The sequence below is a fragment of the Pieris napi genome, chromosome 18, assembly GCF_905475465.1.
Source record: "Pieris napi chromosome 18, ilPieNapi1.2, whole genome shotgun sequence".
NCBI lineage: Eukaryota > Metazoa > Arthropoda > Insecta > Lepidoptera > Pieridae > Pieris > Pieris napi.
Window position 1 is genome coordinate 7,435,248 of NC_062251.1, and position 13,671 is coordinate 7,448,918.

The 13,671-nt window shown below is 37.2% G+C and overlaps 1 protein-coding gene and 1 long non-coding RNA gene across 2 annotated transcripts; one reads left to right on the forward strand and one right to left on the reverse strand.

The window, feature by feature from the left end:
• Positions 1-414: 414 nt before the first annotated feature.
• Positions 415-6,412, reverse strand: LOC125058243. Its single transcript, XR_007118357.1, has 3 exons — positions 5,259-6,412; positions 5,039-5,175; positions 415-835 (listed from the first exon to the last, which is right to left on the reverse strand). It is a non-coding gene; the product is annotated as an uncharacterized LOC125058243 (long non-coding RNA).
• Positions 6,413-7,665: 1,253 nt separating this feature from the next.
• LOC125058881 lies at positions 7,666-9,777 on the forward strand. Its single transcript, XM_047663025.1, has 3 exons — positions 7,666-8,225; positions 8,978-9,681; positions 9,765-9,777. Exons 1-3 carry the CDS (start codon positions 7,797-7,799, stop codon positions 9,775-9,777), a joined length of 1,146 nt encoding a protein of 381 aa, XP_047518981.1. The 5' UTR covers positions 7,666-7,796.
• Positions 9,778-13,671: the final 3,894 nt, after the last annotated feature.

Below are 13,671 nucleotides of genomic sequence, written 5' to 3' on the forward strand. Positions count from 1 at the left end.
GCGGGTGGGCTATTGCATGTCATACTGGTAGGTTAGTTTGGAAAGTATCCTGCTGGATGATGATTTTGATGAACTGGTGCATGGCTGGATCGACGAAGGTGCTTACGGATGCTGGTCACGAGGTTAGAAGGCGAAATTATTTTTTGCGAATTTATTTTAATAGGCGTGTTCAACACATGTTCCGTTTTAGAAATTTGACGAATTTCTGCCTGCGAAATGGCCATATGCAAATCTAACTTAATTTTTGTTTGCTCTAGCTTTGGTAGCGCCTTGACTGGCTTACTCATACTTAAAAAGAATAAATCGGTTTCGTCCATATACTGCTTCAATTGATGCCTTTCTCGTCTTAAATCATTATTATTCTTCATCAATTGGTTTTCTAAATACGATTTTGCATTCACATCGGCATCGTTTTAATAGTGATCGCCATACTCTCCAAAAACAAATCAATGGCATCTATTTCATACATTATTAATTTACGTTCGTCTTTAGACAGTTCTCGCAGTTTTGTAGCCAAAAGCTTGGCGTAGAGATCGCAGTCATCATCTTCTTTAATTGCAGTATGTCATTGACGTTGTCCTAAAACATTAGTCAATTGACCGAATGCTGTAGCCATTTGCTGCTCAGCTGTATTAGGTACTGAGCGACGACGGCTATTTTTTGCTTGAGTAGGCTGCATCTGTGAGGTTGAAGTCCTTGGCGATTGTAATGTTTCCATCACTTCGCTATCAGTTCTTTCGTTGTCGATAGCTTCATGTAGTTCCGGTGTTGTTTCATCTCCAAAAGGTTCCTTTGGTATTTGTGAATCATGTGATTCTGATGACGTTGATGGTGTCTGTAAAAAAGGTATTTTAATTAATTTAATGCTAATATATGCTATTATTATTTCAGATGCCCACAACAGCGGACGGTTGGTTAGATATCGAAAAAGGATTTAGAAGAAAATTTCCACATTGTATCGGATCAATAGACGGCAAGCATATCTTAATGGAAAACCCTTATTACAGTGGAACCGAGTTTCATAACTATAAGAAGACTTTTAGCATTGTTCTAATGGCACTAGTGGATAGCAATTATAAATGGCCAACGTCGTTTTCAAAGGAATATGGACCGATGATGCCGCCAGCCCAAAATCCACACCAAACAGTGACTTTTTCGGGATGCATTGGACGCTCTTGGATCTCATGTGGACTTGTATCGGCCCAAATTCGACAATTTTGTTTGTTCACGTACCCATTCATCCAGAAATGGGCCTCATCGCTTAAGATGATTTTTCGATGAAAATTAGGGTCAGTTGCCAACTGCTCCAGAGCCCATTCAGCGAACACAAGTCTTTGTCTATGGTCGTTTACCTTCAGCTCCTGGGTCAGTTGAATTTTGTACGGGTGCATGCCCAAGTCACGACGCAAAATTCGCCAAGTTGTGGTCTGTGAAAGGCCGAGTTCTTGTGAGCGACGCGAAATCGACTGCCTCGGATTCTCCCGCATGCTCTCACGGACAGCGGCGATGTTTTCGGTAGATCTTGCGTTTCGTCGACGTACGGGTGATGGTTGATCGTTTACTGAACCAGTGGAATCAAATTTATCCACCACACTGCGAATAGTCCTCTCGGTAGGACGATTATGGCGCCCGTAAAATGGGCGAAGCGCGCGGAACGTTTCCCGAACAGAACACCCATTTTGATAAAACAATTTTATCATTTGCACGTGTTGTTGAACGCTATGTTGTTATTTGGTCCATCCATCCATCCATTGTATCCAAGGTGATTTGGCAAAACAGACTGAATAAATGACAGCCAATTTGAAAGATGTAGCTTCAACAAGATGGCCGCTATCAACTGTAAAAGTTCGGAAGTCCCTATTGAAAGACCCTTAATTAGGTCTATATATTTACTGACACTGCATTTTATATTTTTGCTGCCTACATATTGTTTAATATCCGACCATGCCACTTCAATCGGATTTAGGTCGGGGTGGTATGGTGGTAGTCTCAGTATCTGATGACCTCGTTCAGCTAGGATTAGATCAATCGAAAATGTTTTAAATTTATCTTTGTTGATCTTTATTAAATTGTATAACTGAGGTTTCAAATGTGTTTCCTCGTACTGTATACCTTTTTCAGTGAGCCAGGCCTGCATGTCAGCTTTTTTAGAATTAGAGGTTGTTGCGCGATCCCACTTCTTATTATGATATTACGCGTTGTCGACTACCACGACGGAACTGGGTTGTAGGTTGGGCATTAATTGGGTTCGGAGCCATTTTTCGTAGTTTTCAAAATTCATATTGTCGTGGTAGTCGCCTGATTTGGTACCAGCTTTAAAAGTCAGCAACGCATTAGGTATCACACCCTGCGTGGACAATAACAACTCGCTGTCCTTTCGAAATAGGTTTCTTAAGCCCCTTAGTAGTACCATCGGTCCAGGCTTTTGAAGAAGAGTGCGATGAATCTACGTAAGATTCGTCTGTATAAACAATAGGCTTTCCCTCTTGGCGATATTGCTTTATTTCCCTTAAATATTCGATACGTTGCAAACGTATATTAGAAGTCTCAATCAGCACTTTCCGGTTGTTTTCGGTGTTTTTCCACCGAAATCCCAAACAATAACTATTCGCCAATTACTTCGTTCTGAACCTTTGAAATTTATGTCATCTTCTAGCTGCTTTTTAAGATTTCCGATGGTAGGAAGTTCAATATTTGTCTTGTGAAAGTTATGAATGGTTCTCTTTATTACTCCTTGGTCGAAGTTATGGATATTTGTGACCGGTTTTGCTCTGGAACGTTTTTTGCCAGGTGTTCTGAACACTGTGATCAAATCAGAACTTTTGGCTTGATTGGAGATGTTTCTTACCGTTGCAATTGACGTTTTTGTTGACTCTGTTGTCATTTTTTGGATTTTACCTAATTCGCTGATTATACTATTAAATTTTATGTTTCCTGCCTTAATGATTTCGGCAGTTTGTTTTATCTGGCTCAAATTTACAATGTTGTTGTCCGAATGACTGAACAAAGTATTGTAGCTTCGTCAATCTCACTTTGGATTTGTTTCAAAGAATCAATTAATTCGTTAGAATCCCTTTTTAAAAAACAATTCACGTCATAAACCATTTTCCTGGCTTGTCTTTTCAAAACAGTATTTGTTCTAGGCATATTCACTTTAAAGTCACAAACAAACTTAAAAACAAATAACAAACAACAAAACACAAACAAAAAACAACAAAACGTAACAACAGCAACAATAATATTAATGACGCGACTGTACACGGGTTGGGCGCGGGGCGTCGTATCGGTGCGGGGGACGGAATGCTACTGGAGAGCCAATCGACGCTACGCGCGCCCGCTCTTCATTCCGCTAGCCCCCCTCAGGTACCTTATTTTTTACTTATAATAACGGTCAGCGCTAGAGTTTCGTGCCGCTACTTGTAACATATGATATTTTGCTGAACTAGCATTCCATTTATTGTTTATGATATTATATTTATCGCTTCTCACTTTATAAAATGATTGATGTAAATTGATGTATGTATATTGTATAATAATAACTTTCGCTCAATATTGAATGTAAAGTTTCGACAATGTATGTTATACATAAATGGAACTGAACATACGAAAGTCTGCTTTGTATGCTTAAAGGAAGTTTAATGGTAATTGAAGTTAATGGTTTAAAATATGGTGTTTTTCTTTCTCTTCCTCTGATTACTCATATTTGACTCATAGGATTGCATAACCGAATAAGTTTGCTGTATGTTACTTTTACGAAATCCTAAATCGGTGAGCCTGCTATAGTGTGGAACGATAACGTTTCGCAATCTTCCCCTTTTACGAAAGATATCACCACTCTTTCTGACCTTTCCTCTTGACTTTCCTGTAAATTCGTTTCTATTCTTAACTCCTTTTTTTCTTCTTCGAACTTCCTTTTTCTATCTGCTCCGTCCTTTTTGTAATTATTCGTTAATTTTTGAATATCCCCCCCATACTGTAAGTTGATCTTGGTATAACTTATCCATAATGATTTGTTAATAAAATGCCCCAATAAACAATGGTGTGTAAAAGTGCTGTATAACTTGCCCTTTTTCGAAAGGGATTACTTAGTTATTATGCTGAAGGAAGATAAAAACGTCCGTTGCCTTTTTCTAGGTTGAAAGGACGCTAATATACTTTTTGACCCCTCTGGATCTTTGAAAATGCTGGGAGCGGACTAACTGTCGCTTGCCTCCCTATTTAACCGTTGTGAGTCCTTGAAAATGATGGGAGCGGACTCACTGTCGCTTGCCTCCCTATTTGACCGTTGTGAGTCCTTGAAAATGATGGGAGCGGACTCACTGTCGCTTGCCTCCCTATTTGACCGTTGTGAGTCCTTGAAAATGCTGGGAGCGGACTTCCTGTCGCTTGCCTCCCTATTTGACCGTTGTGAGTCCTTGAAAATGATGGGAGCGGACTCACTGTCGCTTGCCTCCCTATTTGACCGTTGTGAGTCCTTGAAAATGATGGGAGCGGACTCTCTGTCGCTTGCCTCCCCTATTTGGACCGCTGTGGGTCTTTGAAAATGCTGGGAGCGGACTCACTGTCGCTTGCCTCCCTATTTGACCGTTGTGAGTCCTTGAAAATGATGGGAGCGGACTCACTGTCGCTTGCCTCCCTATTTGACCGTTGTGAGTCCTTGAAAATGATGGGAGCGGACTCACTGTCGCTTGCCTCCCTATTTGACCGTTGTGAGTCCTTGAAAATGCTGGGAGCGGACTTCCTGTCGCTTGCCTCCCTATTTGACCGCTGTGGGTCCTTGAAAATGCTGGGAGCGGACTCACTTTTCATATTTTTGCATATGTATTTAATTAAGATAAAAAATTTAATTAAAATTATAATCATTTTAAAAGTAATTATATATATTACAGATATAAATGTATGTATGTATAGGGAAAAATGAATTTTTTCGGAGCAATTGTCTTTCAAAAATAATCATTTTTATTTTATTTTAAAAAAGATATAAATTGTAATAATTTTAGTATAAACAATAATTAATTATGATGAATTAATGAAATACTTTGATTGTCTCTTAATCATCTTCATCATCGTCATAATAATCATTTGAATTTTCATCATTAAGTACATCACGATACTGTCCACTCAAGTCATCATCCTCATCATCACTAGTTATATTGTTGTTGCTGGTAGCATCTTCTGTAAAAACACAAAGACAAAAAATTAAAAAAAATAGAACGACAAATATAATACATTGTTAACTAGAAATCAAAGTACGGTACCTGATTCTTGAAGTGATTCGCTAACGAGTCCTGGTAATTGGTCACCATCAAATAAATAAAAATGATACTGGTTATCTTCAAACGTCCATCCATTGTTTTCAGGAGTAAAAGTAGACGGTCGTTTTTCATTTGCATTATTCCATATGCTGGTAATATAATTAGCTCGGAGAAATTGTTGAAATAACTCAGTTTTGCATGGTGGTAAATTGATGGCATCGAATTTTATTACATTTTTTGGATTACTAATTATAACCACAAACGAACGTAGCATAGCTTTATTTGTTACATACTCAAAAAGATGTCCTAAATAGGTAAAAACCTGTTTTTTATTAGCCGGAAATTTTGATTTTGGGCTCAACTTTGTATTTGTATGAAACATATGTATTTTATTGACTTTTATATCTAAAATATCAACAACAAAAAATAACTTTCGATGTCATCAGCGATGATATTCATGTTTAATTCAGGTTTGGACTGCTTAGAAGAAGCTGAATTTGTGGTATCATCTTCAGTGTCAGTATGATTAACCATTTCTTGAAGGACGTATTCGGCTGTCTCGTAGCTTGGTAGCTCTCTTCATTTAACGTCACATTTTATTTGTTTCGAGTCATGTTCTGGTATTAATGTCCCAATTTTCAAGTACTTAGTTATGTTTTTTCTCAGATATTTTAAAATATTGTTATCTTCCCATGTTGATGGTACTGCTAACAATCTATGTTTGTTGTATTCCCAAGTCTGGACTATTTTATAAGACATTCTGAAATTAATAAAAAAAATCTTGTATTACATTAATATACAGGTGTAGTGTGTGTGCTAGTTACAATAAATAAACCCGAAAAGATATGTTATTTTTATTTTAATACAAAGTCACTTTCGCATTTATAGTTTTTAATTTAACAATCACTTTTCAAAATTACTGTATTATTAAATTGAATTAGGAACAAATAAGGTAACATTAAGTTGGTAACCAGTCATTCCTCATCTTCAATGTGGTTTGAATCGCCTATATTATATAATATATACTATATTGCTTCTATGTCTTCTACTTCCGCTGAAGAACCTGTAGAGCTATGTGATGGACTTTTTCGAGGGTAGTTTTGCACATTTGGTGTACTGCTGCTTCCACTTGCATAGCCATACTGATGTGGGTACTGGTAGGCATTCGTCCATCCTGTTTGCATCATACCACCGTCATAATTATTATGTACACTATATTTTATATTTTTAATAATTTTCATCACTTCGAACCGAAATTCAAAATTCTGTGTTGGGGAAATTGTCTTCATTAAATAAATGGCAAACATAACTTCAGTTTTAGTACCACCAGTTACAGCCACCATGCTTGCGCCCATCCACGCGGTCACATCGTAATACCGTATATCTGGGAGGGACTAACTCAGCGTCAGCTATAGAATCATTACATCCTGTTTCCGTAACTGCAAACAACTCAACAGAGATTGATGAGACACTCATATAAAATTCCTTTAACTTGGTCCGAAGACCCCTCACATTTTGGTAACATATCTTAATAGGTCTACTTCCATCGTTTTGGGTTATTTGGTGATCTCCGAAACCACACCCAGTCACAATATTCAACATTAAAAAGCCAATTATCCGGTTTACATAATAACTCATATTCATATTCTGGTACCCCGATAATGAATGATGCGTAGTCCTTTTCTCTTTTATGATTAATTTGTTCGACTCTTATAGACACTTCCCTAACTTTTTCTGCTCAGCTCCACAAATCTCCACTACATCGCTTTTAGAATTATGAATACAATCGGCACTGCTGCCTGACTTCGTACTCATTGTTTTTTGCCTTTCCCGGCGGTAAGATGCAAGAAGCGAGTCCATCTTTTTTTTAACTCTTCAACATTACATTCCAGTTGTTTTGCGATTTCCCGCCAAGCATCTTGTTTGTAAGTTGTATTTTTATAGTTTTCATACGTCGGAAATTGCGGTAGGCTTCTATCATTAATAAACATTTTTCTTGAGACCAATCCATAATTTAATCGATAAGATACGTAAACAATCGCTAGAACACAAGAACGCTTTGAAAAGACCGCTCAGTGGCGCGAGCACGTCCGAACACGCTAGAACGCTCTAAGCAACTGTTCGCGCGCTCTTGCGCAGTTTACATCAAGCGAACGAGCATTCTTAGAATATTCTATAGAATCTTTGCGAACGCACTAAGAACAACGAAAGAATGCTCTACGCCTGTTTACACTAGAAGAATTTGATGTAGTGGGGATAGAATGAGCATTCGCTCGTTTGATGTAAATCGACCTTGAGCCATCGTGCCGTACGGTTTGCTCGCTCGTGAATAGCCGCGTACTGACTGAGCGAGCAGCCTCGCGAAGCAGCCTCGGACGTTTGCTTCGCAACGTCTGCCGCGCGAGGCAGCCTCGGTCTGTAAGTTTTCTAATCCGAGGCTGCCTCGCGCGGCAAGTCCGAGCCATCGTGAGCATCGACGCTCAGTTTAACTTGAAGTCGAATAGAGACCGCGCGTGCCCGTATAGTTTGCCCGAGACCACCATGAGGCCGCACATTCGGAAAGCTGTCGCTACCACTGCCTTTTTAATAATCCTAAGGCTTGCAAAAAAAAGAAAACAGAAAACTAAACGTTTTTGGATTAAACTCTTATACAAAAATAGATTACAGGCTGGGAACAGATTATTTGAAGAGTTGTGCTTCGATGACGAAGAAAAAAATTTCACTCGAATGAGTAAAATCGAATTTGACAATGTGTATTCTCTCATAAACGCCAAAATAAGCAAGAAGGACACAAATTTTCGAGAAGCAATATCCGCTAGGGAAAGATTATTAGTGACGTTGAGATTTTTGGCCACAGGAGATTCTTATACCAGTCTACAGTATCTATTTCGTATATCAAAACAAAGGATATCGGTTATAGTTCCTGAAGTCTGTGATGCTATAATTGAGGTGTTAAAGGATTATGTTAAGGTAAAATAAAATTACATATTTTTATTATTTTTTTATTAATCTGATTAGAAAATTGGACAAATAATATAAGAAAATTAAACAAACAAATATTTAATGATGAGGAGCTGGAGAAGGAGGAGGGGGAGGCATCGAAATTGGTGAGATAGGAGGCATTGGTGAGGCAGCAGGCATCGGTGAAGTAGAAGGCATCGATGAGGCAGGAGGCATCGGTGAAGTAGGAGGCATCGGTGAAGTAGGAGGCATCGGTGAGGTAGAAGGCATTGGTGAGGCAGCAGGCATCGAATATGTAGATGGCGTCGATGAGGAAGAGGGATGAGACATATATCTTAAATTATCGTGTTCACCATATGATTGAGTATAATAACTATAACCACTGTATGCTCCCATGTCTGCATCAAAGATAATTTTATTTATTGCATTTTTTACGTATGCTAATGTAATTTTATCATACTTTCTCAACTCATTTCCTATATATTGGCCATACACATTATAGGGATCATTTTTTTCTGATATATTATCGCTTGCACACTGTTGTAAGAGTGTTAATGCTTCAGATATGGCGTTATCAGTAAGATCATCACTTTCGTTCATTTTGGATCTCTTTTTAGGTCTAGTTGACTTTTGTTTAGGTCCTTCCGTTGTCGTCGAGTTTGAAGTTTCATTTTTTTCTTCGTTATAACCGTCATCATTTCGAGTATTATCCAGACTTGCATTCTGTAAAGATAGAAATTATTACTTAATTTTATTTACAGATACCATCATCCGAAGAAGAGTGGCTTACCATAGCGAAAGAGTTTGAGAGCAAATGGAATTTCCCACATGTCATAGGAGCAATGGATGGGAAGCATGTTATATTACAGTCGCCGATAAATAGTGGCAATGATTATGACTGTTACAAAATGTTTCCAAGTATAGTGCTGTTTGCTTTAGTTGACGCTAACTATAAATTTCTGTACGTAGACGTTGGCAGCAAAGGACGTATATCAGATGGCGGTGTGTTTAAAAATACCAATTTATATAAAAAGGTCGAAAAGAAGGAATTGAACATTCCTTCACCAGAAATATTACAAATACCGTATAAAATTGCAGTGCCCTATTTTATTCTAGGCGATAAAGCTTTTGCTCTCAATGATTACACATTGAAACCTTATGAAGGTACTCCAGAAAGAGGTTCAATGGAAAGGATTTTCAATTACAGGCTGTCCAGAGCAAGAAGAGTTGTGGAGAATGCCTTTGGCATTTTAAGCTCCGTTTTTAGAGTACTGAGGAAGCCGCTACTATTAGAACCAGAAAAAGCTACGAAAGTCGTATTGACTACCATATGCTTATATAACTACTTGCGTAGAGATTTAGCTTCCTCACAAAGGTTCACTCCCCCAGGATCATTCGATGCCGAAGTTGAAGGGACAGTAATACCCGGCCGATGGCTATATATATCTAACATTATCCTTCCTAAGTATCCCTATGTCCTAGTGAAAGGGTTGAAAGTCGAGCCGCTCTCACGACCATGCCAAGAAATAGATGAAAACCGATTTTTAGGTCCTTTATTTGAAACTGCACCGGTATTGAAGGACGAATGTATTACTACACTAATGAATTTTTCCCCCAACACATCTTCATGTCGTCCTGTGCCCGTTCTAATCGAAGATGTCAAGATTTATTTCGTACAACAAAATCATTGGATAATATTTTCTAGAATAGAAATCATTATATCTAAAATGTGTGACAACGACGTTTCACATGAGCCATTAATGGGCACTTACCTGATAACCCGAGATGATGATTGTTCGATAAGAATCAAGGATTTCAACTTAAAAAGACACGAACACCAGGGAAACGATATCGCGTTTACCCGATTCCCAATTGTAAACCTACCGTTAATCTCCAGCGAAATTAAGTCACAGAACAAGCGTCTGAATTTAGATGGAATTGACCTTGCAGACGTTCAACTCTTAAACCTTTTGGTGAAAAATAGTGTTCCTACAAGTGTTAGTGAAAGTGAATTAAATCAATGATTCTTTGTTATAATTAATATAGTAATAAGTTTTTTACTCATGACATGTGTCATTTTATGAGCAATTAAAAATAGAATTAAGAAAATTATGTTTCAACCTAAACAGAATATTCGAGATCATCAAAACCCTGAGGATAATCTCGATTCTAAGGAGAGAGGAGTTATACAGTCACAAGACATATTTCCTAATCTTTAAACCGAAACACCCACGCGTGTTCTCACGGAATATGCTGACGGACTGTCTAGCTCCCAGTCTCGATTATTAGATATTAAGTTAGTCTTAAGCTAATCACCAATGTAACCGGTTGATTAAATATTAATTAAAAATAAAATTTTATTCTTTTTAAAAACGCTCCAGCGCGACCTCGCGTTTTGACTAAGTTTTCAGAAGAAAGTGGTTTGAATACAATAAAATCTGTGTTTCTTAAAAAGGGAGGTTTGAGTGACGATGTAGTGAAAGCCATCACGAAATTAGATTGCGCTTTGAATGTCATAACTCATACCGGTGGTAAACAGACAACTATCAATGACTTTTTTCTAATCAATGAACAAAATTGAGATTAAGCTACTATAACCACATTGTTAATTGTTTTTGATAATTAATGTAATAAAAAAAAAATTTATCTACCTAATTGTTTTTAAATACATAGCAAATACATATCGAACCTTGATAACGACAACGTCACTATACGAAAATCAGGTAATCTTTACTGTGAGCGCCACCTTTCATTACTAGGCATGAACTTTAAAATGCAAAGACTCCTGTGAACGTAGGTCTCATAGAAACCGCTAGATGGCGTGGTGTCGTTATGTCGTTTAAGGGGGCGGAGCGTATGACGTGGCGTGATATCGGCACATTTTTAGTAGTGACGGGGACGTCAAAGAGATAAGTGCTTGGTCTGTGAAGGATAACGTCATTTTTTGTTTAGTGTCGTTTTGCAGTAAATCTAACCGGTAAGTTATATGTTTTAATTAAAGCTATATCGTCTTTATCGTGAAAGTGACATTATTACATTAAGTTCTAACAAATCTGTAACGATTCATTCAGAGTATTAATGTCACTTTTCGTTTATTGACACTATTACTTTAATATCTCGTATTTTTTCGTCAACTTACAACGACATTATGTTAAAAGTGTCATTGATAGTTAATTGAATTCACTATGTTTAATTTGCTTTGAAAAGTGATATTGACACAGTTTCTTTAGTGACTCTTCACTGTCATTCCTTGTAAGAAATCACTATTATTATTTAAACTGTTAGAGACATATTAGTGATAAAGCCGATGTCATTTAAATTCTCTTCAAAAATAATCGAATGTAAGATAAACATTACGACACTTCAGAAAATAAGCCTTTATTTTTTTGTATTTTCATGGTTATTTCTCTCTAATTTAATTGGTAAACGTTTTAGTTTGTTTTGTGACAGCATTTTGCAAGCTTGACAAAAACATATCTTATTATTTACAGTTACAATGCCACCTCCGAACCCGCGGTCTTTGAAGTTAAAAAATATAATCAAAGATTTGAATAAGTTCGATTCCGAAGATAACTCATTCGCTTCAGAAGATGATCATCAGCCAAATTTTCCACATAATTTACAAAGCTCTGAAAATCCATCGCAAAAAGAATACTTACGTGTTGCTGAGAAAGATAATAATAGGAAAGTATACAAACCTGCATTAAAGTATTATTCGCCGAACGTTGCGTCTGAGACAAAAAAAAATCAGTCACATTTAACTGAGAGACCTAAAATGTGCAGCAAACGCAGAGTTTTCGAAACAGAAAATCATCGTGTTCCTCTTGTTCTGGCGAAGATTTTTCTCCTGCTTCTGATGACGATAAAGAATACAAACCTTCTGCCGCCGATAGTTCATCGTCACAATATGATTCACTGCAAAGTACTACAAAGAAACCCGTTAAGCAAAGTTGCAAAGCTCAATACAAAACTACGCTAAAAAAAAAATCTTCACGTTCGTCTTCTGGATCGAGTTCAAGTACCTCTACTTCTGATTCCACCAGCACCAATTCTGATTCCGCCAGCTCCGACTCTGACTCCAGTAGTTCTTCTTCTGACACAGAATCCATCTCACGTGAAAAAACTGAGGGTGGTCCTCCACCAAAAAAACAAAAACAAATAGTTACACCTGAAAAAAAGCAAGAACCTACAATTACATTACCTGAAATACAATCATTATCTACTTTACAGCTACTGAAAGACATTTACATGTCTTCGTCAGATGACCAAGATTGCAGTATACCTGAATCAGAACGCGATTATACAGACATCACTAATGAGCTCCTCAGCAATAACTCAGATAATCAATTCACTGTAGACAATGTTAAAAATTACAACCCTCCTATTAACTCCAACTCAACACACAATCATAACGGAAAAACCCCACTCTCTTTAAAAACTATAGCCACTCAAGTTATTCACAGGTTTGGATTATCGTTGCCACCATACGACAAAACCACTGAAAACCAAGACGAATCGTTGGTAGTAGAATCACAAGTGGTCAATAACATAAATAATCCATTGCCACTGAAACTGAAAAGTTGTTTTTGACAGGTATTGGAATTTAGGATCTGTGTCTCTACAAAGAGAATTTATTGCCAAACACATGACTGAAGTAAAACCCAAATATCAATATAAAAAAATAGACAGCAACCGGAAACCTAAACATGCATTTTATCTAACTATTGACAACATAAAACAAAAAGTTTGCAAGATTTACTTTAAAAGGACTTTGGGGATCAATGACAGACCGATACGTACTGTAATCGAAAAACTGAATTCTTCTGGGATAATTGAACCGGATCTGCGTGGTAAACATGAAAAACATAATCAAGTTAGAGAGGATCTTCTGTCTGGCGTCCGACGACACATCGATAGTATTCCTAGAATTGAGAGCCATTATTTGAGGAAACAAACCACACGAGAATACATTGATGGTGGTAAAAATATTACAGATTTGTACAATGACTACAAGAAAGATTGTAAAGACAAGGGTGAAGATTTCGTTAAAATACATATATATCGGAAGGTGTTTAATCAAGATTTTAACATAAGTTTTTTTATTCCTAAAAAAGATCAGTGTGGCGATTGTGTTGCGTATAAAAATGCAGAACCAGTTGAAAAAGAAAAGCTTCAAGAGAATTACAATAAACATTTGATAGAAAAAGAAAAGAGTAGGGAAGAAAAAACTAACGATAAAAAAGCAGTAGACGAGAATCATATAGTAGCATGTTACGATCTTCAAGCAATGTTACAAGTACCTAAAGGTGACGTTTCCGGATTTTATTATAAATCCAGACTGAACTGTTTAAATTTTACTATCAGTGAATTAAAGACCGATTTGACAGAATGTTATTTTTGGAATGAAGTTGAGGGCCAGAAAGGAGCCAATGAGATAGGTTCTTGTGTTTTTAGA

Coding starts and splice junctions, on each gene's coding strand:
- LOC125058881 (XM_047663025.1), top strand. CDS start 7,797: ATGAGGCCGCACATTCGGAAAGCTGTCGCTACCACTGCCTTTTTAATA. Junction 8,226..8,977: donor TGTTAAAGGATTATGTTAAG/GTAAAATAAAAT, acceptor TTTTATTTACAG/ATACCATCATCCGAAGAAGA.